General features: G+C 50.8%; 1 protein-coding gene across 1 annotated transcript; it reads right to left on the reverse strand.

Annotated features, from left to right (window-relative positions):
* Positions 1-1,324: 1,324 nt before the first annotated feature.
* Positions 1,325-25,018, reverse strand: HPS4 (HPS4 biogenesis of lysosomal organelles complex 3 subunit 2; the record flags this gene model as incomplete). The annotated part of the gene is made up of 13 exons (XM_079717674.1): positions 1,325-1,573; positions 3,458-3,566; positions 4,022-4,154; positions 8,738-9,650; positions 10,279-10,375; positions 11,047-11,083; positions 12,988-13,060; positions 13,638-13,732; positions 15,233-15,349; positions 15,837-15,944; positions 20,801-20,944; positions 22,771-22,861; positions 24,975-25,018. 13 exons carry the CDS (start codon positions 25,016-25,018, stop codon positions 1,402-1,404), a joined length of 2,133 nt encoding a protein of 710 aa, XP_079573800.1. The 3' UTR covers positions 1,325-1,401.
* Between the last annotated feature and the right edge of the window lie 1,934 nt (positions 25,019-26,952).

Below are 26,952 nucleotides of genomic sequence, written 5' to 3' on the forward strand. Positions count from 1 at the left end.
GCCAGCCAGTGGCAGGAGGGACCCCAGAGAGGTGACAGAAAGGGTGACATGGGTCTGGTGTGCGGTCCAGCCACGCTGAAGCTGGTGCTCCCTGGAACAGCCCGCCACCCTCGCACGGACCGTTGTGACATGTGCTCTTCCTCACCTGGCCAGGCTGGATCAGGCAGGGCAAAGAGAAATGTGCCCACCTGAGATATACGCATATGTACGTATATACATACATACCTTCATCTTTACTTTGTCACTAGAGATGTTCCTGTTACTCAGAGCTCATTAGTGTTTCTGGCTATTTTAGTTTTAGCCCCTTAGAAACTTGTTTCAAGAAAAAGACACCATGTCAGAAACATGAGCTAATGGTTTACTGACATGAAGTTATTAACATCACGATTTTCAGATGGAATCTCAGGTACTTCCAGTAAACATCTGGTTAGGATTTTGTGAAATATTTTCATCCTGTGACCTGCATCATATCATCATAAAATGTCAGACTATAACGTAACAGAACTGATGTTCTAGTACTACTCCGGCCCAGAAACACACCAACGAATGCTGTTCCCTTTCACGCAGCCACCGCTGAAAAGCGCAGTTCTGCTTTTGCACCAAAACCTTTTAGAAACTCCCGTTTCGGACACTCGCTTGGGAGGAACCAGCCCACTTCCAACCAAGGGGCCCAGCCTGGCCCGTCGTCACCCAGCTCTCGGTCCCGGCACCCTAGACTCCCTTCCACGTCATTGAGATCTGCCCCCACTGCGGGTAAAGCCAAAGAACAGGCTCCTCGTTTTGAATATAGTTCCAGAAGATCCAAACAAGGTGGTTTCAGCATCCCTGACTGCTTCACTGCACGAGGCATCCCGCCCTCCCAGAAGGACTGCTCTGAAGGTAACCTGAGAAGTGGGAGCTCCGGTCTGCCCACTGACAAGTCCGCCTCCTGGCTGGGCACTCACACCTCGGACCGGCCCCCTGGAGACAGGGCTGGACAAGTACTCTAGACAGGGCCAACCAGGTTCTAGAAAAAACGCCAACCTGGGTTTTTGTGGTCCTAGTTAAGGCTGGGTGGAACAGCAGCAAGAAATGTTAGGTGCCCGGGGCTCAGTGTGACAGGGGGACTCACTGGCCCTGGGCCCCTTGGGTGTAAGGAGCCAAGGCGCCCAGTCTGGCCGCAGTGCCGCCCACACCATCAGGTTCTTTACCACGTGCTCTAGATCTGCTGACCCGGAGAGCTATCTCCTGCAACGCCAATCTGCAGAAGGGGCAACAAACCCTCACACATCATTACATTCCTAAAAACAAGGGACTATTCCAAGGAAAACAAAATAGAGGGACTTTTGCATTTAACAAGGCAGAGCTTCCTTTGCTGGGATTCGATGTGAGAGTCATCTGCTGGGGTCATGAACCCACGGTTCAAAGTAAGTTCACCCCGTGCTTCAGCAGCTTCTGCTTGGCTTTGCCCGGGAGGCTGAAGGCGCTGTCCTGCGGACTCGGGAAGCCAGAGCTCCGCCCCGCTGACGCCAGCTGCTGGAAATAGGTTTCCTGGACGGGGCTGCAGCAGGCGTATACAGCCGTGGAGGCGTTCCTGTTGGAGGAAGAAAGGAGACCACAGTCCGACGCTGCCTGTGAGCCCTCAGAGCCCGGAGACCCCCAGAGGCGCTGTCAGTGACCCGGCAGGACGAGTCATGGACCAGTCACTATGGCCATGGAGAGGGGGCACCTTGGCCTGCGGGTAACGAGCACGGATCTGGAGTCACACGGACCTAGGTGCTCATCCCACCCCTGCGACTTCCTGGCTGTGTGCCCTTGGCTAAGTTGCTCCAGCTTTCTGAGTCTCAGCTTTCTCATCAGTAAAATGAATATGACAACAGTAAATTCCCTCACTGAGATTTTATAAAGAGAGTAAATGAGTAGGAATATATACAAATTGCTTAGCCCATGGTGAGTGGTTAAGAAATGGAGCCTGTTTTTTCTGTTTCTATTATTCAAATGAGCTACGTATCCCAACGCTAAAACCCTCTCAGCTCCGAGGAAGATGAAATACTACAGGGCCACAAGGTGGGTGATGGATCTAGGTTGCCAGCGTGGGGGCAGCTGTGACTTAAAGCCAGAGGAGACACATTTATTACAGAAAGATATACAGAAATACTGGCTGGAGATGGCGCTGGGCAGCAGAGGTGCCCGCATTCCTGTGTGGCCGGTGACAGGCATTAGAACCTGGTCAGCACCAGAGCCGAGCCCAGAGCCCACACGCCTCCTCTCAGCCACACTGTCCCCGGAACTGGAAACGTGTGCGGCGGGGGCACGTGCTTAGAGCTGAGACACCTGGGCTCAAATCCTGACTCAGCCTCTGAGTAAGAATGCGACCCTGGGGTGAGTCGTTCATTCTGTTTGTGTTTCAATTTCCTCGTCCATAAAATGAGGTTCAAAAGAATGCACTTGACCAAATCATTCCAAGGACTTAACTGAATGATACACACAGAGCAGGCACCCCCCTTCTGACCCTCTAACTTGCCTTCTTTTCTGCTACCGGTTTCATAAGAGAAGCGTGTAGAGAGAAAAAGTAGAAATCCGGTTGGTTAAAGATTGTAAATGACAATAAAATAGATCTAGATCTGCTGACACAACGGTGTTCAGGACGTGCAACAAGGTGAAAAAAAGAAACTTGTAAAACAGCACATTACTATGCTCCAGTTTTCTAGAGGAAAGACCATTAAATAATCAAAAATTCTAATCGTCTATCTTTTTTTTTTTTTTTTTTTTTTTGCGGTACGCGGGCTTCTCACTGCTGTGGCCTCTCCCGTTGTGGAGCACAGGCTCCGGACGCGCAGGCTCAGCGGCCATGGCTCACGGGCCCAGCCGCTCCACGGCATGTGGGATCTTCCCGGACCGGGGCACGAACCCGTGTCCCCTGCATCAGCAGGCGGACTCTCAACCACTGCGCCACCAGGGAAGCCCAAATCGTCTATCTTTTATATGCAAAAAATAAAAACGAAACCCAACGAAACCTGGAGTAACATACACCAAACTATTAACTGTGGGTATCTTTGGGCCATATTGCCGGCGAGGGGAGGACAGCATTTGACTTGGGAGACTTGGTCATGAGCACGTGGGACTTGTTAAGTTAGAAGATGGAAGACAGCACTTCAGCATCGTTTATGGCAGAGACCGAGGTCCCTCCTCCCTCCCCAGTGACGGATGGAAGCACTGAGGTGGTGAGGGCCTTAGGTCTCCTCCCTGCTGTACCCCAGTGTGTAAAGCAGTCCAAACCCCAGGATGGGACCCAGCAAATACATGACATGGGAAGCACGGGGGCAGATGACAGCAGCCACCAGAGCAGATCAAAGAAAGCCCTGCCTGGTTCCCGGACTGTCCTTCATTTGGTTATGAATGAGGCTCTGCTGGGGACCCCGGGAAGGCGGCTCCTGGGCTCCTGGCGCAGGGCTGTCAGTGAGCCGGGGACGCTCACCTGACGGTCACTTCGTACAGCGAGGGCTGCCGGGCGAAGTCGGAATGCATCAGGCTGACGGCCTGGAGGAAGCGGCGGTCCTGGGCTGTGGCCACCTGTGGCAGGTTGGCTTCCAGAAGAGGACACAGAAGTCGTGAGTGGCAGACCGCCCCCCTCCACCAACGTCCCCCAAACCCAGAACCATGAACTGGGACGGGGTGAGGCCCTGGCCTGGGGTACGGGTGCCCAGGGGCAGCAGGACAGAGGCCAGGGTGCTGGGCCCTCCAGCTGCGCCCCGCCACAGAGCACACGCTGCCCCCTGTGGTGGGCAACACCGGTCTCTGCACACGAACGTCCAAATCGGGAGGCGACCTCATCACAGATATTTGAATGCGTGTGTGCTTCTCTCAAAAGTGTTGGAGAAACGGCCAAAATAAGATAAACGAGAAAAGAAGTGTTTGCCAAGAGAATTTAAACCCCGTGGGAGCTGGGCTCCAAGTGAGAAAGCAGCATCCTGACTGCAGGGCACTCACCCCGTGCGCTGGGCCCCGGTTCCCACTCCCACCCACCGGAGGCGCCCCTTACCCGCCAGCACGTTCTGGACGCGGTCGTAGTGCGCGAAGCCATAGGCTCTGGCCGCGGGGGCCGCCTGGTCCCGGGGCAGCGTCTCGTTCAGGTGCACCTCCAGCCCATTGAGGGACGCCAGGCTGCTGTGGTACTGCGGGGCAGGGAGGGGACAGGCCGCCACTGAGCAAGCCACCCAAGGGATATCTGCATGGCTGCCTGACTTAGCAAGAAGGGCTCTGACCAGTGCTTTGACCTGTTGTTAGAGAAGTCCTGACTTCTGCCCTTATGTCCTAATGCATTTCAAACTTGTAGAAAAATCAGAAAATGGGGAGCAGAAAAATAAAATAAAATAAAAGCAAGGAAAACTGGCCCAGAATCTCACCATCCAGGCAGAGCCACTGGTGGCGCCCTGGTGCATCTCCTATAACCAGGGCTGGCGTTTGTGCCCCGCTCCTCCCCCACCCCGTGCTTCCTGTCTGCAGCAAGGCCACCTCCCTCCCGTGTACCTAGAATGGTACCAGCCACTGTTCTCGAAGGACTGGGGAGTGCGGGTGAGATGGCTTTCTGTGCTCTCTGGCTCAGAGGAGGAGCCCAGCTGAGGAAGGCGGTCCGGGAGGTGAGGCCCAAACACCTGTATTTTAAAACACCTCCCAGGGGATGTCACCTGCAGGTGCAGTTGGGAACACTGGACTGTCCCATTTTGTACGATTTGTTGTTTATAAACTAAAGATGGAGCCAGACCATAAATAACGACTGATGCTAGTCCTGTGACCTAACAATAGAGTCAGACCATAAATAACGACTGATGCTAGTCCTGTGACCTAACGATAGAGTCAGACCATAAATAACGACTGACGCTAGTCCTGTAACCTAACGATACGGCATGAGCTTCGTCCTTCATCCTTGAACTATTTTCCCGCAACGTCATTTTCAAACGGCTGAACTCCATCTTGGGCCCCGCCAAGTACGTCCATCACGTCCGGATGGACTCAGCCTGAAACAGGGCCTCCTGGGGCTGCCCTGGGCTGCTAAAGCCACAAGGAGGCCGCGGGCCCTGGGCAGCAGCTGGCGCCCAGGTGAAGGACCTCCTGGCTCAGCCTCTTCTTGGCCAGATGACCCGGGGCAAGTTACTGGCTTTTCTGCGTCTCGCTTTTTTTCATCTGCGAAATAGGGATACTACAGGGCTGCTGAGTGGCTGAGGTCAAATAGCATGAATCCATTCTGTCTGCTCTGAAGTGCCGGGAGCGAAGGCATTTTCTTAAAGTCAAGAATATGAAAACAGTCGTTATTAAAGAAGCGGGACCTCTTCCGTGAGCACTCGTCCCCGGACTAATACGACTTGTCTGTGGGTTGACTTATTTCACAAGAGCTGTGTAAAAAAATAAGCTCACATAAAAGGACCAGAGATGCAAAGAGAATGTTCTGAGGTGAATGTCATGAAACTCAAGTGTTATTTTGGGGAGTGTCCTGGACTTAAATTAGCATTTCTATCCCATGTCATAGAAATGGTACTTAAAGGCATTAGGTTTGGCACCAGGGTTTACGTGACACCCTCATCTCTGCGTCCCCAGGGCCCAGCAGCGGGCCTGGCTCCCAGGAGGTGCCGGTCAACAGCCACTGGGTGACTGGACAGCGAGTGTGACCGACACCAGGCACCGTCCACCACGAGCTGTGCGGGCTGAGTCGAGGGTCCATAGTAATGGAACAGGAGGACAAGCACACTGTCCCCTGCTCAGATCCCTGGAACAGCCTCACCAACGCAATTAACAGAGGCAGATGAGGCTGTGTGTGTGTGTGTGTGTGTGTACAGGATTTACCACGAAGTCAAACCACAGCCTCGCTGAAAGTTTCTGGACCTCAGGAATCTGCAACAGTCATCCCTCCATCCCCAGCGGGTGCCCAGGGGAAGGGAAAACGGGGACAGAATGAGCCATGCCAAGCCCTGAGCTTTCTCTGTAGGCACCGAGCCACTTCTGGAATCTTCTGCCTAACTTGTACTCAGGATAAAATCACTTAACCATCAACGCAGTTAATCACAAGACGCTATACCAGATGACACGTGGGCAATTTTCTACTGGTAACCAAGTGCTTTCATATATACGAGGGGTCAGCAAACCAAGGCCCGTGGACCAAATCCAGCCTACTGACTGTTTTTGATAGCCTGAGAGCTGAGAATGGTTTTTATATTTTTGTATGGCTAGGGAAAAAAACCTCAAAAGAATAATATTATGTGAAAATTATATCAAGCTTCAATTTTTGTGTCCATAAACAATGTACTGGAACACAGCCACGCCGTTTATTCACATATTGTTTATGGTTGTTTTTGTACTACAACAGCAGATTCTAAGAGTTGTACAAAGCAGAAAACACCTGCTATGTGTTCCTTTACATTAAAGTTTGCCAACCCAAGACGCACACCACATACGAGAGCCTCACAGCAGCCCTAGGAGACACGGAGCCGGGGCTGTTCCTGGATCCTCTGCCTTCTAGTCCACAGCAAAGCAAGTGGCTCAATCTCAGTGTGTCCCCAAACACGCAGAAGAAATGATGCAGGAACACACATTTACTCAGAAGCACCAGTTTCACGGGAGAGGGGTGCTTTTTTGTATTTTATGCTAACACACTAAACCCAGGCTTTGTCTACTGTACCCATAGCTCCGTGTCCTACTGTAGTGATGAATAATTGAAGGTCAGTGAGAGGATTATCTTGGGGTTTGAGCAGGAAACTATCAGCGGCTCTCTGCTGCCCCCTGGCGTGAGCCTACTCTGTTCCTCTGAACCAGTGCCGCCCTCTCCTGGCTGCTCCCTCCATCACCCACTTCACCCAGCTCCCGCCCGCACCCTCAGCAAACAGAAAAGGTGGCAGTTGAGCCACTGAAAGACGTGATGGCGAAACGACCCAGGGAGCCTTGGTGATGTGTCCTTCCCAAGGGGGACTGTGCTCACGGTCACTTCTGAGCTGTCGTTTACCATGCTGCAGGGGTTGGCTTTTTCTAGACAGCAGCAGAGGGTCTGGAGGGAAATCAGGTCGACGGTTTTGTGTGCAGAACCGGGACAAAAAGGCAATGAAAGCTCTCTGCTGATTATAAAATAGACGGCCTTTGGGTCTGATCAACCGACTCCGCTCGCAAACCAGCAAAAGCTGATCAGAGTTCCTTAATGCCCTACTCTTCTTAGAAAAGACTAGTTTTCTTTTTCCATAAAATTGCGTTCTCTTTCCTGCCCAACACCAAACCCTGCTTTCCATGAAAGCCCAGGGAGGTCGTTGCCCTGACAACAAGGATGGGCTGTGACAGACCAAGTCCCATGTCCGAGTATCAAGGGCCACAGAAGGCAGGGCCTTTACTCCTTCACCTTCCCACCTACCATCCCACCCACCTATCAGATCCGCGGGGGACAGAGGGTTGAGGCGGGGAGACAAGAAACAGGCAGGAATCCTGGACCCCACCATGTGCGCTAGGTCTTGATCTCAAAGAGGCGGTTTTCTTAAGGGCAAAATGGGAGTTACCGTGCCTGCCCCCAGAGCTAGCTGTTCCAAGGCTTGGCTAAAGTAGCAGATGTGAAGTATTTACATACAGCGAATGCAGAATACATCTTAATTTACCTTCTTCTCCCAGAGCAGCCTGCACTATTTTTTCTTTTTCTTTTTGGGGGGAAAGTAAAAAAAGAGGGGTGGTATCCACTTTACTGCATGCCAACACTGGGCCTGCAAAATGCTGCGTCTAAGCTCAGCGCTAAGCAGGACAGAGCATGAAACCAAGGCATTGGCCGGGAGGTGGATGCACAGAACTGCAGCCCTGGACCCCTGAGCTGTTATAAGGAGGAGGAGGTGGAGACGTCGCTCAGAGCCTTGGGGAAGGAAGTGGCGGGAAGCCCCAACTTGGGGAGGGTGCTGTGGGGCCTGTGGAAGGGGAGAGGAGCCAGGCAGGTGCGAGAGGCACGGGCTCTGTCTCCAGGCTCCGCGCGGAGGACCCGCCGCCCTCCTCCACTGCGTTCCAGGGGACCCGCTCATTACAGAGGGCCACGGGCCTGCCTGCTAATACGATGGGCTTAGAATAATACAGATTTAAGAACAGAAACAAGACAAGCCCCAGGACACCATTCACCCTGCAGCAATTTCAACCTGCTGTTTTTATCGCTGCCGTTGCCCGGCCAACTAAAGCAAGGCTGTTACTATGGCAACTGGATCCAGCGTGGGCCCAGGCCCCAGACAAGGTCAGCTTACCACTCGAAGTGGGGAAGGGGCTACAAGGGGTCGAGAGGAGCCTTCTGGATCCAGTTAGCATTTCAGACGTCCTGGGCCTTCTAGGAAGGAGCTCCAGACGGAGGGAACGTCAGGGCTGGCGGAAAACTCCCAATCCAGGCGGTGACACGCAGACTCCGGCCACACAGAGCCTAGAGCTGCCGGGCTAGGGAGTGAGGCTGTGTGTGGTCATGGCCTGCATGGCTGCACTGCACCCCACACTGCTGATGACGAACCAGAGGCGCTGAGAAAATGGAAGAAGCTGGAAAGGGCAACACTTGTGGGTGCCTTTGCACTTGGCTCTGTGCTCAGCACTGGATGCTCACTCACCCCCCACAAACAGCTGTGGAGGTGGGCACCACCGGCACCCCGCTGTGTGGACAAGGACGTTTGGCACGAGGTCACACAGCTGCTGGCTGAGAGCCCCTGCCTGTCCCCACTCCGAGGCGGCGGGGGCGGGCTGCCAGGGGCCAGGGCGTCTGCACACTCACCACGTCCTCGACGGCCGCGCCATCTCCCAGCAGCGGCTCCTCGGCCAGCAGCAACAGCACCAGGCCTCTGACGCTGTGAGTGTAGAGGTTCATCCGCACGAGCCGCGCGTGGGACACGGGGGTTGCCCTGGATCCGGTTCTGTCTGCGGAGGGGCCGTCGCCTGGGGGGTCTGCCGAGCCCGAGGCGCGTTCTGGGCCAGAGGCTGAGCGGCCCTCAGGAACCCCATCGCCGCGCCGCCCCTCGCCTTGTTCCCCCACGGGCAGCTCAGTCCCCGTCTGCCTCGAATCCAAGCAAGGCGACGGCAACGGCCCGCTCGTCGGGCTGAGGAGGTGGTCCCTGGGGATGGGGGCTTGGCTGCTGTTGCCAGGAAGGTCTCTGGGCTGTTCTAGGGCTCCATTCTGGGTGAGCATCTCAGCAGTGGAGGGAGGGAGGGGGCCGCCCACGGCTGTACCCACAGGCAGGCCCTCGGGTGGCTTGCTTCCAGGGTTGCCAGAGTCATTGACAGATGCCCTGCAGCCAGGAGGCCCGCCATCGGAGGCAGAATTACCCAAGGATGCTCCCGTGTCCTGAGCTTCTGGAACGTGGATCTCAGACAAGTCCAGTTCCTCTTCCCCCCTGGACAAACCGGTTTCCTTCACCAGGGAGAGGCCGAGCCCAGGCCCCTGGCCCCTGGTGGTGTGGTGCGGTGTTGGGGGCTTAATGCTCTTCAGATCACAGCCAGACCAGTGTCCGTTCTCCCTGCTGCTATTTGGCCAGGTGACGTCAGGAGACGTGGGCTCAGGGGTGGTCACTGAGATCCGAGCCGTGGATTCCACGTGTCTGGGGGCGTTTTCTTTCAGGGCAGATGTGTTCAAACCCTTTGGAGGGCGCTGGGCTGGGGGCTCCGGGTGTCTGGCTGGAGATGCTAGAGTGCTGGCAAACAAGGCGGGCATGAGGATGGGCAGGCGACTGAGCGTGGGCAAGGGCCCTGCCCTGGGGGAGGCTAAAGCAGTGCTTCCCTGAAAAGCACGGGCATGGGTGACAAGTGGGTGCTGAGGCCACAGAGCCTAAGAGGTCATGGTCAAAGCACAGGAGGAAACCTAGGGCAACGCCTAGCCCTCGGGGCTTCACACAGTGACACCGGGATCACCTACAGGAAACGGCAGAGCCCACTGAATCAGGGACACCCACGTTTGGAGGCCGACTGTGAGTCAGGCCCTATACTGGGTGCTACACACATACTGTTCCCAACTTTTGCAAGGAACCCGTGAAGTAGACATTACTGGGTCCATTTTACGGTTGAAAAAACTGAGGCTCAGGCAGGGAATGGACTTGCCCAAGGTCACACAGCTGATAAGCAGCAGACCTGGGATTTGAAACCCACGCTCATCTCACTCTGGCAGATGCCTCTGGTCTCTATGCTGACGCTCCAGATGCCCCTGCCAAGGCAGAGCGCGCAGAAGACGGAATCAGTTATCAAATGCCAGGGGCTCACCTGGATAAATCCGTGGGAGGTAGGCCCGATGCATGGGTTGAGAGGAACCCCTGTGAGCTCCCTTACCTGGTCGTGGGCTCCCGGGGGAACTCACGGAGACTGACGGCTTCCTCTTCGGTCAGGAAAACAGGCACAATCTGGACGTTTGGAGGGAGTGCTGCTCCTGGAATTGCAAAGCGAAGTGGCCAGGGCCCTCCCCTGGGCCAGAGAAGACAGAGGGGCAGGGACTGTTCTTGGAGTGACGCATCCCACCCACAGGCCGGCTCAGAGAGCGGCTCTGGGCTACGTTCCTCAACCCAGAACAAAAGCCACAAAACCGCAGCTACAGCTTCAGCCATCGGCAGGGAAAAGCCCGTGTGGGCGACTCTGCACCCAGGGTGACGTTTGGTGGAAGAAAATTTAGTGGCACTTAAAAAAAAAAGACAGAAGCTGGAAAAAGCACTTCCACCTGACCAAACGGGTCTGCCCTGACTTATGATGCAAAATAAAACAAATCCCCCTCTTGGGGGCACCTGCACTGCTGCAAAAGGTCTTCCTGGCAGTGGCCGCCGATGGCACCCTCTCCTAATCGTGACCTTCTGGAACTCGTCTGAGTAGTCTCACAATGGGGAGTTGAGGATCTGAAAACGGGGATGTAAGAGGTGTGCCTAGAATCAGGAGCTCTACAACTGGGATTCTGATGGGTAACTTTGTCCTTGAAGCTCTATATATTTTCCTAATCTCACGAGCCGATGGAATAACCATATAGGACTACTCGGCCTTTCGCGTGACTTGGATAGGGCCAGGCAGCTTAAAGACCATTCCCAAGATGTAACAAGGCACCTGATTACTTACCATGTTCCTGCAGGGCATCCCCTCCTATAGGTTTTCTCTGAAAATAAACACAGAGAAGTTGGTGCTGGGCACCGCGTTCTCCCCCCTAACTAACCATCAGGACCGCACGGTGCCATCTGTTCGTGAAATGTAGCCAGGCCCAGGATGCTGGTCCCAGCCGCACGCCAACAGCAAAGCAGATGGAACAGAAGCTCCCCCAAGCTGCCTGCCCCCCGCCGTGGCTGGGGTCAGCCAAGAGCCGGGCCCACGCTGGCTGGGGCGGCCACACCACCCAGGCTCACACCAGGCTTCTTCCCGTTCTGATTTCTCAGTTTCTCCTCTCCGGGAATAACAGCAAGCATTCATTCGTGTTACCTCTCAGACCTCCAGGGAAGTCATCTCCTGGAATAAAGCCACATCTGCCACAGCCCTGGCCTAGAGCTCACACAGATCCCATGATAACAAGTGTGAAGGGCCTGTGACCCTCACAAGGGAAGGATTCAACCTAAACCAGATGTGAGGCTAGATCTCTTGTTTGATTTACAGTGAAGGTGAGATACCCAGGAATCTCCTCAAAAGACCTTTCCAGCCATCTCCACCTAAAGGTTCCAAAAGGACCCACCAAAACAAAACAAAAACTGCTCTTTTCACCAAAAGCACTTTCACTCCTAAGAAGTGTTGTGGCTTTCTTTTTTTCTTTACATAAACTAACTCTAGACAAAAATTCTTTTCCAAAAAATCACATATAATTCCCTCACCCACAAGCTAATCCTGTTAACACTGGGCACATTTTCCTTTAAGTCTATGCATTTTTTTAATACTCTGAGGCCACATTATGTAAAACTTTTTTTTTCTGCTTGGAAGAGTGACACACAGTTTCTGTCATTAAAGCATCTTTGGCCATTTTCAATGGCTGACTAAAATTTTATGAAGTTTACAGTGGTGCAGAAGAATTCATCGTTTCCCTACTTGAGACCAGCAACTGGCAACCAGTCTGTAAATGGTGAGCTAGTGAATATTTTCGGCCTTGCGGCCATACAGTCTCTGTCCAACTACTTAACCTGCAGATGTGGCTCAAAAGCAGGCCAAGAAAATTCTGGCTGTAGACGACTGGCCCACAGCCCACAGTCTGCCAGCTCCTATCGTAGACATTTAAGTTATATCTGATTTTTCACTTTTGTAAATCCTGTTGCGATAAATTTTGAGTATAAACCTCCTTCAGCAGTCAGATGATTTCCTTAGTATTGATTCGTAGTGCTGAACAGTGAGGAAAAAGGAAAGGGCATCCTCAAACCTCTTATTATCAAATAGTTCATCAGGAAGGCTGTTCTAACGACCCCTGCATCACGGTGAGAAGGAGCCGGCTAGAGCCACACACGTGTTTTAAATGTCTACTGATTTAGTAAGTGTAAAAAGCTAGCCTGATGACATTTAAAACCAGAGTCTCGCACAGTAAGAATCAGCTAGTAAAACAAAAGAAAAAAGAACTCAAAGGAAATATGCCAGATGCTAGCAGTGATTATCTCTGTGCAGTCCGGTTGTGGGCAATTTTATTTCCCATGAGCACATATGACTTTTGCTTTATTATAAAAACAGTTAAGTAAATACGGAAGTATTTTTAAAGTTTCTGTTGTCCTAAGCCATCTTTTACAGTCTCTCTCTGTCTGAAAAATCCAACATCTCTTTGACATAAAGCCCATCCTTGAGGGAAGCCAAATTCTCATAGCTCCACTTGGATCAAAGAAAAACCAACCAAGTCTACCATGCAGAAGACAACATTTTCTTTCAGCTTTGCCAGTGACCTCACTCGAAGGAAACCACACGGATGGACCTGGGGTCCTGAGAAGGACAAGGCAGCAGCAGCTGCCCCCATCCATCTAGCACTGGGGATCAGCCTTGCCCGATATAAAGACAGACTCGCCGGATGCAGCATCCCAGCCAGCGGGGTGGGCTTTGCGATACCTGGTCCCGACGTGCAGCTCGATGAAGCAGGACCTTGGCTGTGACAGAGGGTGGGAGCTGGGTGCTAACGATCCTGGGGGGTCAGACACAGGAACAAGGACACCGTGAGAAGAAGCACACTCACGACTCTGAATTGGAAACATTCCTTACACCCTATGGTGGCGAGGACCTTGGGGACATAGCTGGTGGGAGTTTCAACTGGGAAAGCCCCCGTGGAGGGCTCCTGGGTGCTCAAGCTCACTAAGAGGCCCTCCAGCTGTGTGAAGAGCTACAGTGAGACCTCAGAGGCCAACTGGAGACAGACCCAGCCAAGAGGCTGCAGGAGCCTGAGCTGAAGCTATGGCCAGCACACCAGGGCCCTGGGCAGCAGGGGAAGGTGCTGTGGGCCTCCTCCATGCCCCGTCTGAGAATTTCACAGATCTCTTCAAAGCTGCCTTTTATATTCCCAACTCTTTTCTGGACACAACAGTTTGCAATTTCCCAGCTCTGCCCAAAGACAGGCAGGGACCCTATATCAAATCTAAACTACCCGCTAGTTGCCAAACAAGACCACCTGGAACTGGCCACACACAGAGCTCCCCGCCCCCGACCGGGGTGGTCAGTTCTGCAGCAGGGGCCGGGCTGGAGGGGCAGGACCCGGCATTACTCACAGTCCCTTATAGAGGATGCAGCCGGCTAGAACATGGGGCGAGCGCTGGCAGGTCTGCAGAATGAGGGCCGCCTTCAGCAACAGCAGGGGCTCCACCTGTGCCGGGCAAGAAGCATGCCACGAAGTCAACACGCTTACCATCAGCGAAGGAGGAACAGGAAGGGGGCTCTGGAGAGCAGATGGACAGCTCAGAGCCCAAGCCTGGAGGGAGAGTGTGCCGCACGGTGACAGCTATGTCACGCCTCTGACACCCAGAATGGCTGCCACCACAAATGCCAAATTCTGGGGACAAGGAGGCCTCTCTGGAAGCTGGAAGGTAGAGCAGATATGGCATATGGCTCTTCACAGGCGACAGTGCAGATGGCCAAGGAGACCCTGACGATCAACGCTGAGACCAGAAGGCAGCAGGAGAGGAGAACCTACCTCTCGAATTCAGGTCATGGTGCCGGTGAACCCACCCACCCATCCTCCACCGTACCCCTGAAGCCCAGGCACCCCTGTGACGCAGCTGGCTTGATGTCTGACCAGGTCCCGTAACTCTGTTGCATAACGGAAAATGATAACATCATGGCCTTTCACTCGGGGGTATATGCCTCAGTCCACGGTCCTTGTAAAAAGTCCCGAAAAAGACCAGAAAAGGATCTGAGCCTGGTCAAGAATGGCCAGCAATAACCAAAAGCCTCTTCCTGCTTCCTGCTGGGCAGCGGTTAGAACCGAGTGCCAAGGAGCCAAGCATGCAGTTAATTCTTTCACGCCCTCAAGACACGCCCAGGCCCAGCCAGCCAGTCTGGAAAGCTCTGGGCCAACTCCAAGAAGCCCTCCAAACAGGAGCAGGAAACCCGTCCCTGTTTCTAGCAGCATCCCAGTGCCACATCCCTGTTAAAGGGACACAGTCAACGACAGCAGTGCGAGCCAGCCCACACATAGTGGAAGGCTCCCGTCCCCCAAGATGCTCAGGGCACGGGCGGGTGGTTCTCAAGGTGCAGTGCCTTGCATCTCCCTTTGGCTACCTGACTGTGAGGATGTGATGCTCACCAAGATCAAGGCCACTGAGCAAGAGGCAGTGCAGGCAGCCAGGCCAGCCATGCAGGTGGCCTCCTGTCACCGCGTGCCAACGGCAAAAGCGACAGCTCAGGAACAAAACACCTCCCAGCCCCGCAGTCCCAGATATGGCAACCCTGGTTCTAAAATGTCAGCCCTGGGCCTTTTTGGATGTCGAGAATAATTAAATCACATAATGGTACTATCGAGAAGGGGACCTTCAGGTTACTGAGTTCAACACTCCTGGGCATTAGTAAAACAGTAACACCCTTTACTGAGTATCCGCTTTCTGTCATTTATGCACTGTCCCATTTCATCGTCAGAACAGCTCTGGGAGGCAAGTCGTATGCTGTGGCCATTTTACGGGCAGGAAGAATGAGGCTCTGGGAGGTGACCTGACTTGTCCAAGCCCACACGGCTCGTGAGGGCTGCATGGCATCTGAGTACAGGTCTTAACAACTATGCGCACTGAGATACACCTCATTCAAGGGGGAAAACATGTGTCCAGAAGCCCTATTCCTATCCATGCAACGAGCAGGGGGCTGAGCCTGTTACTTTCGTTTGGTCCAGGTTCCAGAGGGAGTTGAATATCTTATGCAGGTCACCGGTGTTTCTCAGGATCTGGTCAATGAAGGTGTCCCACTCCCCGCTCAGTTCTTCCCGGGAGCAGCTCTGAAACAGAACAGCTGGAGGTCAACACCCAAGATTCCAAGAGACACACTCTTTGGCAAGGACTCCAACCACCAACAAAATTGTTCCTACACGAAAAAATGGCCAGAAGGGAGGGCCTGTTCTGAACCTCCCATCCAGGCGAGGCCTCACCTCCTGCCCCTGATAACCTGCCCCCCACAGACCAGGGCCCCTCGGGGCGCTGCCCCCCACAGACCAGGGCCCCTCGGGGCGGGGAGTGGGGGGAGGGCGTGACCAGGCCCTGCTCTTCCCAGCCATCCCAGGAAGGAGGGAACGGCATAAACATTTGGGTGAATGGGACTCAGGCCACCAGGGAAGAAAGGCATCTGAGAGGGGCTCCGAGGGCCCATGACCTTGTTGCTGACACGATGTGTCTCTGTCAAGTGTACCAGACCCCTGGGTGAGCGCTGTGTTCTGCCAATACCAATGTTGCTAAGGAGGTTCCACGTAAGACTCCGCTACACCATACCTTGTAGGCCAGAGAAACAGGCCCGTCGTAAAAATTAAAGAAGCCGATGAGCTGATCCAGAAGCTGCTTGCAGCTGACATCAGGGAGCTCAACAGCACAGCCCAGCACCTGTAAAGGAGGACAGGCATCTTCCTTTTCTCTGGGGCCAAGCTCAGAATCCTGGCATCCAGGGCTCACTAAAGCTGGACTCCACTGGCCCATCAAAATCCATCTTCTGCTGTGTGACCCCACACCCTCCACCAGCCTCGCTGGTCTCCACAGGAAACAAATACTTTTTGTACCTACTCATGTTGCCCAAGCTGAAATCCCCCCGCCTCCCATTCTTGTTCATTTGCCTGGGACTCCCCACCCCTGCCTTCCCCCCCAGCCCCGTGCCCCCCCCACAGATGCCAGGCCCCGCAGGATGCCTGTTTTCATCACTCCAGACAATGCCGACCTGTTTCCTGATCCCTTGTATTGTTAGCACTGTTATTTGCACACTGGATGTTTCATTTGGGTTTCACAGCAAACACTGGACCCAGACCGTTTCATGAATGGCCATCCTGTCTCTCCAGCTGGATGGAGTACTTCCAGAATGGGGACTGATTGCATAATCGCGCCAGCCACAAAAGATAAACACTTGCTCAGTTACGAAATAATCTGGGCCTGTGTTTAAGGAGCCTGAAAAAACTTCGTATTCTTTGACTCAGTAATTCTACCTGTAGGAATCTTTCCTAAGGGACTCATCAGAAACTTAAACAAACAAACCAACCCTGAAAGAAAACAAATAAACAAACAAACAAACAAACAAAAATGCTCTCTGAATGTAAGCTCCACTGAGGCAAGGATCTGCATTTTGTTCAGTGATGTAATCCAAGCGCTGACAACAGTCTGGCACCCAGTCGGTGCTTATGTCTCCCCTAATTAATCTATAGAGGGAATGAAATCCTAATAATCCCACCAGCTTTTCTTTAGAAACTGACAAACTGATTCTATGACAGAAATACAAAGGACCTAAAATATCCAAAGCTGTCTTGGAGAAGAATAAGTTTGGAGGACTTCCACCATCTGATTTTAAGACTTATTATAAAGCTACAGACATCAAGAAAGAGTAGTACTTGTATAGAATCTTCAGAAAGATCAATGGGAAAGAATAGTGAGCTCAGAAGTAGAGCCACACTTAAACGGTCATTTGATCTTCAACAAAGGAGCCACAGGAATCTAATAGGAAAAGGAAAGTTTTCATCAATGGTGCTGCATTAACTGGACATCCATATGGAGAAAAGGACCCTTGACCTCTGCTTCACACCATACACAAAGTTATATCCAAGGTGGATTACAGACCTAAATTTAAAAGCTAAAATTGTGAAACTTACAAAACAAAAAATTGGAGAATGTCTTCTCCAATGGGGTAGGCAATGGTTTTAGACAGAATACAGAAAGCAATAACCATAAAAGATAACACTGATAAATTAGACTTCCTTAAAACTAGGGCTTCCCTGGCAGTGCAGGGGTTAAGAATCCGCATGCCAATGCAGGAGACATGGGTTTGAGCCCTGGTCCTGGAAGATCCCACATGCCGCAGAGCAACTAAGCCCGTGTGCCACAACTACTGAGCCTGAGCTCTAGAGCCCACGAGCCACAACTACTGAGCCCATGTGCCACAACTACTGAAGCCCGCCCACCTGGAGCCCATGCTCCGCAACAAGAGAAGCCACCGCAATGAGAAGCCCGCGCACCGCAACAAAGAGTAGCCCCCCGCTCACCGCAACTAGAGAAAGCCCGCGTGCAGCGACGAAGACCCAACACAGCCAAAAATAAATAAAATAAATTTATATAAAAAAAAACTAAACTAAAAACTTCCCATCAAAAGACATTATTAAGAAAGTAGGCACACCACAAACTGGGAGAAAATATTTTTAAAATGTATATCTGACAAAGAACTGGTATCCAGGATGTATGAAGAAACCTACAACTCAAGTAAAAAAGAAAACCCAGTTTAAAAAATGGGCAAGAGCTTTGGACAAATACTTCGCGAAGGAAGATATACAAATGGCCATGAAGCACACGAAAAAGCCTTAATATCACTAGTCATTGGGGAAATGCAAATTGAAACCACAATGAGATACCACTTCACATCCGGCAAAATGGCTAAAATTAAACGAACTGACCACATTACTGCTGATAAAGATGTGGCAGTATCTGGAGTTCTCGTACACTGTTGGTGGGAATGTAAAATGGTACAACCGCTCTGGGCAAAAGTCTGGCAGTTTCTTGTAAAATCAACACACACCTACCCTGTGACCCAGCAATTCCATGCCTAGATATTTACCTATGAGAAATGAAAACATATGTCCACAAAAAGACTTGTATAGGAATGTTTCTAGAGCCTTATTCCTTTTTAAAATTTTATTTTCTTGAAGTACTGTTGATTTACAATGTTGTGTTAATTTCTGCTGTACAGCAAAGTGATTCAGTTATACATATATATACATTCTTTTTCAGATTCTTTTCCATTATGGTTTGTCATAGGATATTGAATATAGTTCCCTGTGCTATACAGTAGGACCTTGTTGTTTATCCATTCTCTGTATAACAGTTTGCATCTGTTAATCCCAAACTCTCAATCCTTCCCTTCCTCTATCCCCCTCCCCCTTGGCATCTAAAAGTCCATTCTCTATGTCTGTGAGTCTGTTTCTGTTTCATAGATGTTCATTTGTGTCATATTTTAGATTCCACATATAAGTGATATCATATGGTATTTGTCTTTCTCTTTCTGACTTACTTCACTTTCTGACTTACTTAGTATGATAACCTCTAGTTCGATCCATGTTGCTGCAGATGGCATTATTTCATTCTTTTATGGCTGAGTAGTATTCCATTGTACATATGTACCACACCTTCTTTATCCATTCATCTGTCGATGGGCATATAGGTTGTTTCCACGTCTTGGTTATTGTAAATAGTGCTGCTATGAACATAGGGGTGCGTGTATCTTTTTTTTTTTTTTTTGCGGTATGTGGGCCTCTCACTGTTGTGGCCTCTCCCGTTGCGGAGCACAGGCTCCGGACACACAGGCCCAGTGGCCATGGCTCACGGGCCCAGCTGCTCCGCGGCGTGTGGGATCTTCCCAGACCGGGGCACGAACCCGTTTCCCCTGCATCGGCAGGCGGACTCTCAACCACTGCGCCACCAGGGAAGCCCATATCTTTTTGAATTAGAGTTTTGTCCAGATATATGCCCAGGAGTGGGATTGCTGGGTCATATGATAATTCTACTTTTAGTTTTTTAAGAAACCTCCATACTGTTCTCCATAGTGGCTGCACCAACAATGTAGGAGGGTTCCCTTTTCTCCACACCCTCTCCAGCACTTATTATTGGTAGACTTTTTTTTAAATTTTATTTATTTATTTAGTTTTTGGCTGCATTGGGTCTTCGTTGCTGCGTATGGGCTTTCTCTAGTTGCGGCGAGCAGGGGCTACTCTTCCTTGTGGTGCACAGGCTCCTCACTGTGGTAGCTTCTCTTGTTGTGGAGCATGGTCTCTAGGCACACAGGCTTCAGTAGTTGTGGCTCGTGGGCTCAGCAGCTGTGGCTCAAGGGCTCTAGAGCACAGGCTTCAGTAGTTGTGGCACACGGGCTCAGTAGCTGTGGCTCAAGGGCTCTAGAGCACAGGCTCAGTAGTTGTGGTGCACAGGCTTAGTTGCTCCGTGGCCTGTGGGATCTTCCCCGACCAGGGCTCGAACCCGTGTCCCCTGCATTGGCAGGTGGATTCTTAACCACTGTGCCACCAAGAAAGTCCCATTATTGGTAGACTTTTTGATGATGGCCATTCTCACTGGTGTGAGGTAGTACCTCATTGTAGTTTTGATTTGTATTTCTCTAGAGCCTAATTCTTTTTAAAAAAAAAATATTTATTTATTTGTTTGTTTGTTTGTTTGGCTGCGCCAGGTCTTAGTTGCGGCGTGCAGGATCTTTGCTGTGGCGTGCGGGATCTAGTTCCCTGACCAGGGATTGAACCCGGACCCCCTGCATTGGGAGCAGGGAGTCTTAACTGCTGGACAACCAGGGAAGTCCCTCTAGAGCCTTATTCTTAAGTGCCCCAAACTGGACACAGTTCATGTGTCCACAAAAAGGAGAATGAATAAGTAGACTGATACATTCAGACTATGGAATACTGCTCAGCAATAAATAGGAATGAACCGCCAGTACATGCAACAATGTGGATGAATCCCACAAGTGTTAAAATAGAGGATAAAGGGATGAATATATAAATGTGTGATAAAGCAACTATAATGAAGTGTTCTGTAGAATCTAGGAGGTATGTGACTATTCACTGTAAAATTCTCTCAACTGTTCAGTATGTTAGAAAATTTTCATAACAGAATGTTGGAAATAATACCTACGAAGGTGAAGATACTTCCTCACACTTAAGCATCCCATCCCCTCAGGAATAAATTTAAAATAAGAGGAGCCATGAGACAACAGTACTTTAGAGTCTGGTACTACTAGCTGTAAATTGTTCTTTTTTTTTCTTAATGGTTCTTTGAAACCTAACACATATGCACCAGTGTCTTCGAGTTTCTGGCTCCCTTCCCCAGTAAGCGTGGACAGTACAGGGGAGTACAGAGAGTAGAAACAAGGAAAGATGGAGATTAAAAACTCAATTTGCATCACAGAGCAAAGAAAATTTCCAGAGGATGACCTCAGTCTTTCAAAAGAGAGGAGAAAGCAGGCGTGTGCAATGCAGGATGTGTCAGCAGTGTTTTGGAGAGAGCACCCAGTTCTGATGGGCACCTGCAGAGAGCGACACGGGAATCGCGGATGACACGGGGGGGCAGCACACGCGGGGGGAGGAGGAGGTTCTAGGCCCAAGATCCATGGCAAGCATTATGTCTAAACCCTAGCATCGCAATACTTCTCACCAAGACAAAAGACTCTGGGTAGAGGCCACCCTGCAGGCGCGGGTCCAGCCTGGTAAACTTACCCAAAGGTAATCGCCCTCAACCTTTACGGCGAACTTAAGTTTCCGCAGACGGATGACGGTGGGAGGAGAGCCGGAGATGTCAGAAATGCAGTGGACAACCCCGGCGATCTGTCCACAGAGCAGCTCCTGTTGGTCAAGCAGGGTCTAGGGAAAAGAGCCAATTCCAGACATTAAGTTGAAGTTCCCGAACTCCTGTGTCATTCCTTAGAGCAGGGGTTGGCAAACTATAGCCTGGAGGCCAGACCGACTCTGCTGCCTGTTTTTATATAATCCGGGAGCTAATGATGGTTTTTACATTTTTTTAAGGGTTGTCAAAATAACAACAAAGAAGAATACGTGATAGAGACCTTACACGTCTTGCAGAGACCAAAACATTCCCACATTGGCCCTTTTGAGACAAAGTTTGCCAAACCCTGCCTGAATTGTCACAAAACACCCACAGTGAATGCGTAAGATGATTGCCCAGAACTACGTTTTTGTTCCTAGGATTATAGGCCTGTGCGTGGGTAGAAGAGTGAGCCTTTATCCCCATTCAAATCCCCTGCGGAGTGGCCAGAGCAGCCTAGACTAATCCCCACTCTCCAAGTCAAGTGTGATCACATGAGTGAATGCACAGGCCTCCTAATCGATCTTCACGTTAACTAAACTGTGGGGCAGACAGACATCATGTGATGCAACGGAAAACGGAGAACTCTTGACTAAAAGAGCTGAACTTGAACCTAATCAAGGCTCTAGATCTTACTACTAGTTTAAAGGACATGCACTGGGTAGAAAGCATTAAATGATACCATCGTGAGGAAGTAATCAGCCCAATCCAGAGTGGGGGACGTGCTGACATTCTACTGCATAAGAGACCTGGTTTCTTCAATAATTCAGTGGCACAGGGGGAAAAAAGGATGGGGGGAGGAGGGAGGAGTGTTATATGATAAAAGGGATTTGAAACACAAAATAACCAAATGGGGTATGTGGACCTTGCTTGGATGCTGATTACGAGAGGGAGGGAGGGAGAGAGAGGCAGGGGGAAGGAAGGAAGGACTAAGTAACATCTAAGATAATAAAGGCAAAATTTGAATACAGACTGTATCGGATGATATTATTGTTACTAATTATTGTAACTTTTGCTGAGTGGAATATTAACAAAATACACCCTTTTCAATTAGAGATGTTACTTGGTACTGGTGAGATGACACCATGTCTAGGATTTGCTTCAAAATACTTCAGGAACGGACTTCCCTGGTGGCGCAGTGCTTAAGAATCCGCCTGCCAATGCAGGGGACACGGGTTTGAGCCCTGGTTTAGGAAGATCTCACACACTGCGGAGCAACTAAGCCCGTGCGCCACAACTACTGAGCCCGTGCTCTAAAGCCTACGAGCCACAACTACTGAGCCAGCCTGCCACAGCTACTGAAGCCCCCGCGCCTAGAGCCCGTGCTCCGCAACAAGAGAAGCCACTGCAATGAGCAGCCCGTGCACCACAAAGAAGAGTGGCCCCCGCTCGCGTCAACTAGAGAAAGCCCACGTGCAGCAACGAAGACCCAACGCAGCCAAAAATAAATAAATACATTTATTTAAAAAAAAATACTCCAGGAAACAAAGAGTGGGGAGGAGTTAGGATAGCTCATATCACATTGGTCAAGTGTTGATTATTGTTGAAGCTGGTGATGGGCACGTGAGGGCCGATGATTCTCTCCTCTTTACTTTGGTATATGTTTGGAGAAAAGTTTTTAATCCAGCGGGGCAGACAGAAAATCATGACGGTAACAGAGAGCTAGAGAAGGCAGAAGTACTGGGCTGCCTGGGCACTTCAACACCAGAACAACAACAAATAATACAACTAAGAATAAGAGAGTAGAAGTGGCGAATGCCTGGACTACGCAAAGAAAACTGTCCATATGTAACCCTCCCTAGACCTTAAAGTCACCACTTTGAGGCAGTGGGATCCCCAAACAAGAAAATGCTGTGTGGCTTACCTGAGGGGGAAAAAAGTAACAGATGCCAGCTCTGGTTGGATCTCCTTCTCCCCTCACCTTGGAACCATCATAAAGGAAAAAATAATTCCACCTGTCAAGAGAACAGAAGGGAGCTGTGTTTCCTTCCATCCGGTGAGCAGGGCCTTGTAAAACACAGCTTCCTTTTGCCCAGCCGGAGAGGGGCTCATGATTCGGCATTTGAAAAGCCCTCTGGTGGCCCCAGAGGAGAAGGGACCCAAGAGCTACAAAGAGATAAAACCATTTCATAAGTGCAGCCAAGTCAAACTAAAAATACGCCTCTATCCAGCCGTCAGACCATCTTCCCCAAAAGACAGAAGGGCAGCTAAGGAAAGACAGGGCACCCACAGTGATGCCTCGTATTTGAGACACTGAGCCTTAACTCTGTAACCATGTGGTTTGGTCAGCTGTCTTTTAAGGCTCTGATAATGAAGTAAGTTAGGGATGTCTTAGTTGTCTTCGTAACTGCTGGGCACGAGGTCTCTGGAAATTGCCCTTCTACCAGGAATTCATTTAACACACATTTGCTGAGGGCCTGCGGTGTGCGCTGCATTGGCCAGCCCCGGGGGGCCATCGCGAGGAAAGGGGAACAGGAAACATGCACTTTGCCCGCGGGGCAGTGAGTCTGTAACGGGAAAAGCGGGCACATCTGAGAGCTCGGAGAGGCACCACACCCCTCCTTTAACACGATCCCTCATCAAGCTTCTGATTCCCTCCCTGCAGAGGAAGCTCTCTCCTCAATACCCATAACCCTCCGCTCCTCCCTAAAGACTCGGGGTCTCCTCTCTGGTGTAACTACAATTACTTCTTTTAAGACCGCAGAGCAGACTCCCCAGGCTGGACCTGGGTTTTAACCTCTCCATCTCCGAAAGCACACCCATCAGGCCAGAACAGTGACTCCTCTGTCACCTGCACTCTTCTCCCCTGATCTACGCCCTCCCCGGCTCCCACCTCATCTTCCTGATGTCAAGCATTAACTCTGTTTCTAGCACAATCCGCTTCCCCGAGTTCTAGGTCCCAACGTGCAGCTGGCTGCAGGGCACGGACAAATCAAAGAGCCTCAAAAATGTTTCAAGCCCAGCTCGGAAACCCCACTGCCAGGTGGTGAGCATACCATAATGTATAGAAATAGCAAATCACTATGTTGGGCACAGTGTTATAGGTCAATTATACTTGAAACAAACTCATAGAAAAAGCGTTCAGATTTGCAGTCATCAGAGGCAGGAGGTGGGGGAAGGGGCATTGGATAAAGGTAGTCAAAAGGTACAATCTTCCAGTTATGAAATAAATAAGTACTAGGGATGTAATGTACAACATGATAAATGTAATTAACACTGCTGTGTGTTATATATGAAAGTTTTTAGGAGTAAATCCTGAGTTCTCATTACAAGGAAAAAAAAATTTTTTCCTTTTATTTTATATCCATATGAGATGATAGATGTTCACTAAACTTGTGGTGATCTTTTCATGATTATGTGAGTTACAGTGCTGTATGTCAACTATATGTCACTAAAACTGGAAGCTAGCTAGATAGATGAATAATTGAATGAATGAATGAAACCCCACAGCTGGGCCCCATTCTACTGTTTCCTTATGTTCCCTGGGTGAAAGTGACCCCACTCTTACAGGCACACAAAAGAAAACCTGAGTGTCCTTTTGAACTGCACACATATAATCAGTTATAAATCCTGCTCATTCTATTGAAACCATGCCTCTCACTTTCCTCTCCTTGATAAATGTTTGCTGAACCAAATTAAGAGAGGCTTAACCCATTTGTGGTTGAGAAGGGAACTGAGTTTCGGGCAGACATTGTGTAATACCCTTGAAGAGCCAGTCTGGCCAGACCTCTCCTCGTGGTGTAATTCTGCACCGCCACAGCTTCTTGTCTCTCAAAAGTGAAGACTTCAGTGCCCACGGTATTATCAAGGCTGGCTGCGGGATCCAGCCACGGCTCTCTTTTCTACCTTCTACCAGCAATGCTGGACTCGTCAAACCCTGCAAGAGGCTTGTGTGGTTACAACACATCAGCTTTGGAGAGAAATGGCCCTTGATTCGCTGCTCTGAGGAAAATGGTATTTTTTTTTTCTTAATAAAATCAAGACAATCTGGCTGGGGATTCTCAGTTCACCCAAAACATCCGTGCAGCAGCCTGCAGGAACTAAACCCCTGCAGGCCCTGCTACTCACCAGGAGGCTGACTTGGTCTCTGTCGAGGAGGTGGAGGTGGCCATTTACTCTTCGGTGGCCCTCATTCTCTTTATTTGGGTTTTCTTTTCCAGTCTGGCTTCTTTCTGCCCAGCAGTGACAGTTCCTGCGCTGAATCCGGATGTGGGACGTTTAGGTGTTTTCAGTCTCCAGCAGTCACTTGTCTAGTTTTCATTCAGCACGAAAGTGCTGCTTCTCTTCCTCCCAGGCCCTTCGGTCCCATCAATACCTCCAGCCTCTCAGAGCTCTGGGAAAAAATCAATAAAGCAAGAGAATTCTACCAGAAAGTCAAATCCACCAATCTGGTTCCGTGAGCATCGTTTCCCTGGCCCTCTGCAGAACGACCCCTTCAAAGAACGACCCCTTTGCCAGGGAAGCCTGACAGGGCAGATGCATGCTGAAGGCGGTGCTCTGAAGCGATGTCTAGCTTGTCGGGTTCAAAGCCATTCTGAAGGTTTCTTTAAAAAGTTTTGAAGCTTTCCATTCAAACATCAGTCCCTTGACCCTAAAATAAACACAAGGAATAGATTATTTCAGAATCCCATGAGTGAGCATGTGACCCAGCAGGGTTAAGCAAATGGTATGCTTCAAAAGAGTTTTCCAGAAAACTGAAAAGTGTGTTTCAAAATCCAAAAGAGAGGGGAGCAAAACTTCAGAGTAAGTCCTATAGTTAACGTGAAGAGATATATCACACAGAAGATAGAATTAAATAACCGGTGTGAAAAAGCTCTGGGTGTCAAGGACAGCTATACAAATAAGGCGGTTGGTGTAGCAATAATGGAACTCAAATTAAGGAACTGTCACCTTGACAGCCCAAAATTAATCTTAACATGTAGAATCCCAGAGCTGGGCAAGTTTCCAAAAGACAAAAAGAGAATTTAACAAGTGGCTTTCAAACTCCCACAAGAGGAAAGAGAACTCCGAGTATCAAGAAATTTCAGGCTCAGAAGGGACGCTGGCATCACACACTCTAATCCTTACTCTCCTTCAAAAACTACCTTGACTGGCTCTTGCTTACTCCCTCCAGAGATGGGCAGTTCTCAGTGTTCAATTTATCCTTCCACCAAGCTGAAATTGGCCTCGCAGTAACCTCTACACACTCTCCAGGAAAACAAAACAAGGTCTCATCCTTCCACAAGTCAACCCTTTGGTCATTTCAAAACTGTATCCCTACTGTCACTTTCTCCAAGCTTAATGTCCCCAGCGACATGGTTTCAAAAGCTTGCTCACCATCTGCCATCCTCCTGGGAACACAAGAGAGTTTAAGCTCCTCTGGTACAGGGAAATCCCTAGAGAGGACACCACCGAATCTTTGATGGCCTGTAAAACCTGTGTTTTCTCAGCTCTGGATATCTTGGGGTGGGCCTCCCTAGGGTCATACTCATATTCGGATGCCTGTGGAGGCGGCATCTAAGCCCGTGGAACCAAGGACTGCAATCTGAAACCCCCCATCCCTTGTTCCCATAGGACTGGGCCCTACACTGCCAAGGTCCACTCGCTTATCTCTGAAAGGTCCAGAAGAAGTCGGTAATGGTCCGGCGGGGACAGGGCAGGTGTTCGGATGTGGCCAGAGAAGGCTCTGGCCTGGGAAGTGGCAGGGGGAGTCGAGACGTGGCCGGCAAAGGCCTGGGGGTGGTGGTGATGGTGTAGGAAGTGGCCCAGTGTGTCAGCAGAGCAGGAAAAGGGGCGCTAATGATTGCGATGGGCCAGGAAGCGATCGGTAACCGCCGGCAGCAGTGGGAAGTGTCTGGCCTCAGCTCCAGGGGGCTGGGACTGGTGGGCAAAGGTGCAGGGATCAATCGGGGCCGGGTCACAGCGCGGAGGGGCCGCCAAAAGGCGCTCTCGGCCGGGGTCCCGCCCTTTGGTGTCCCCGCGCCCCGGGCGCCGCCCACCCGCCGGAGTAGCCAGGCAGCCCGGGGATCCGGGATCAAGGTTCGGGACTCGGGACCCGGAGGTCCCA

This window comes from Hyperoodon ampullatus (assembly GCF_949752795.1).
Source record: "Hyperoodon ampullatus genome assembly, chromosome: 13".
Taxonomy (NCBI): domain Eukaryota; kingdom Metazoa; phylum Chordata; class Mammalia; order Artiodactyla; family Ziphiidae; genus Hyperoodon; species Hyperoodon ampullatus.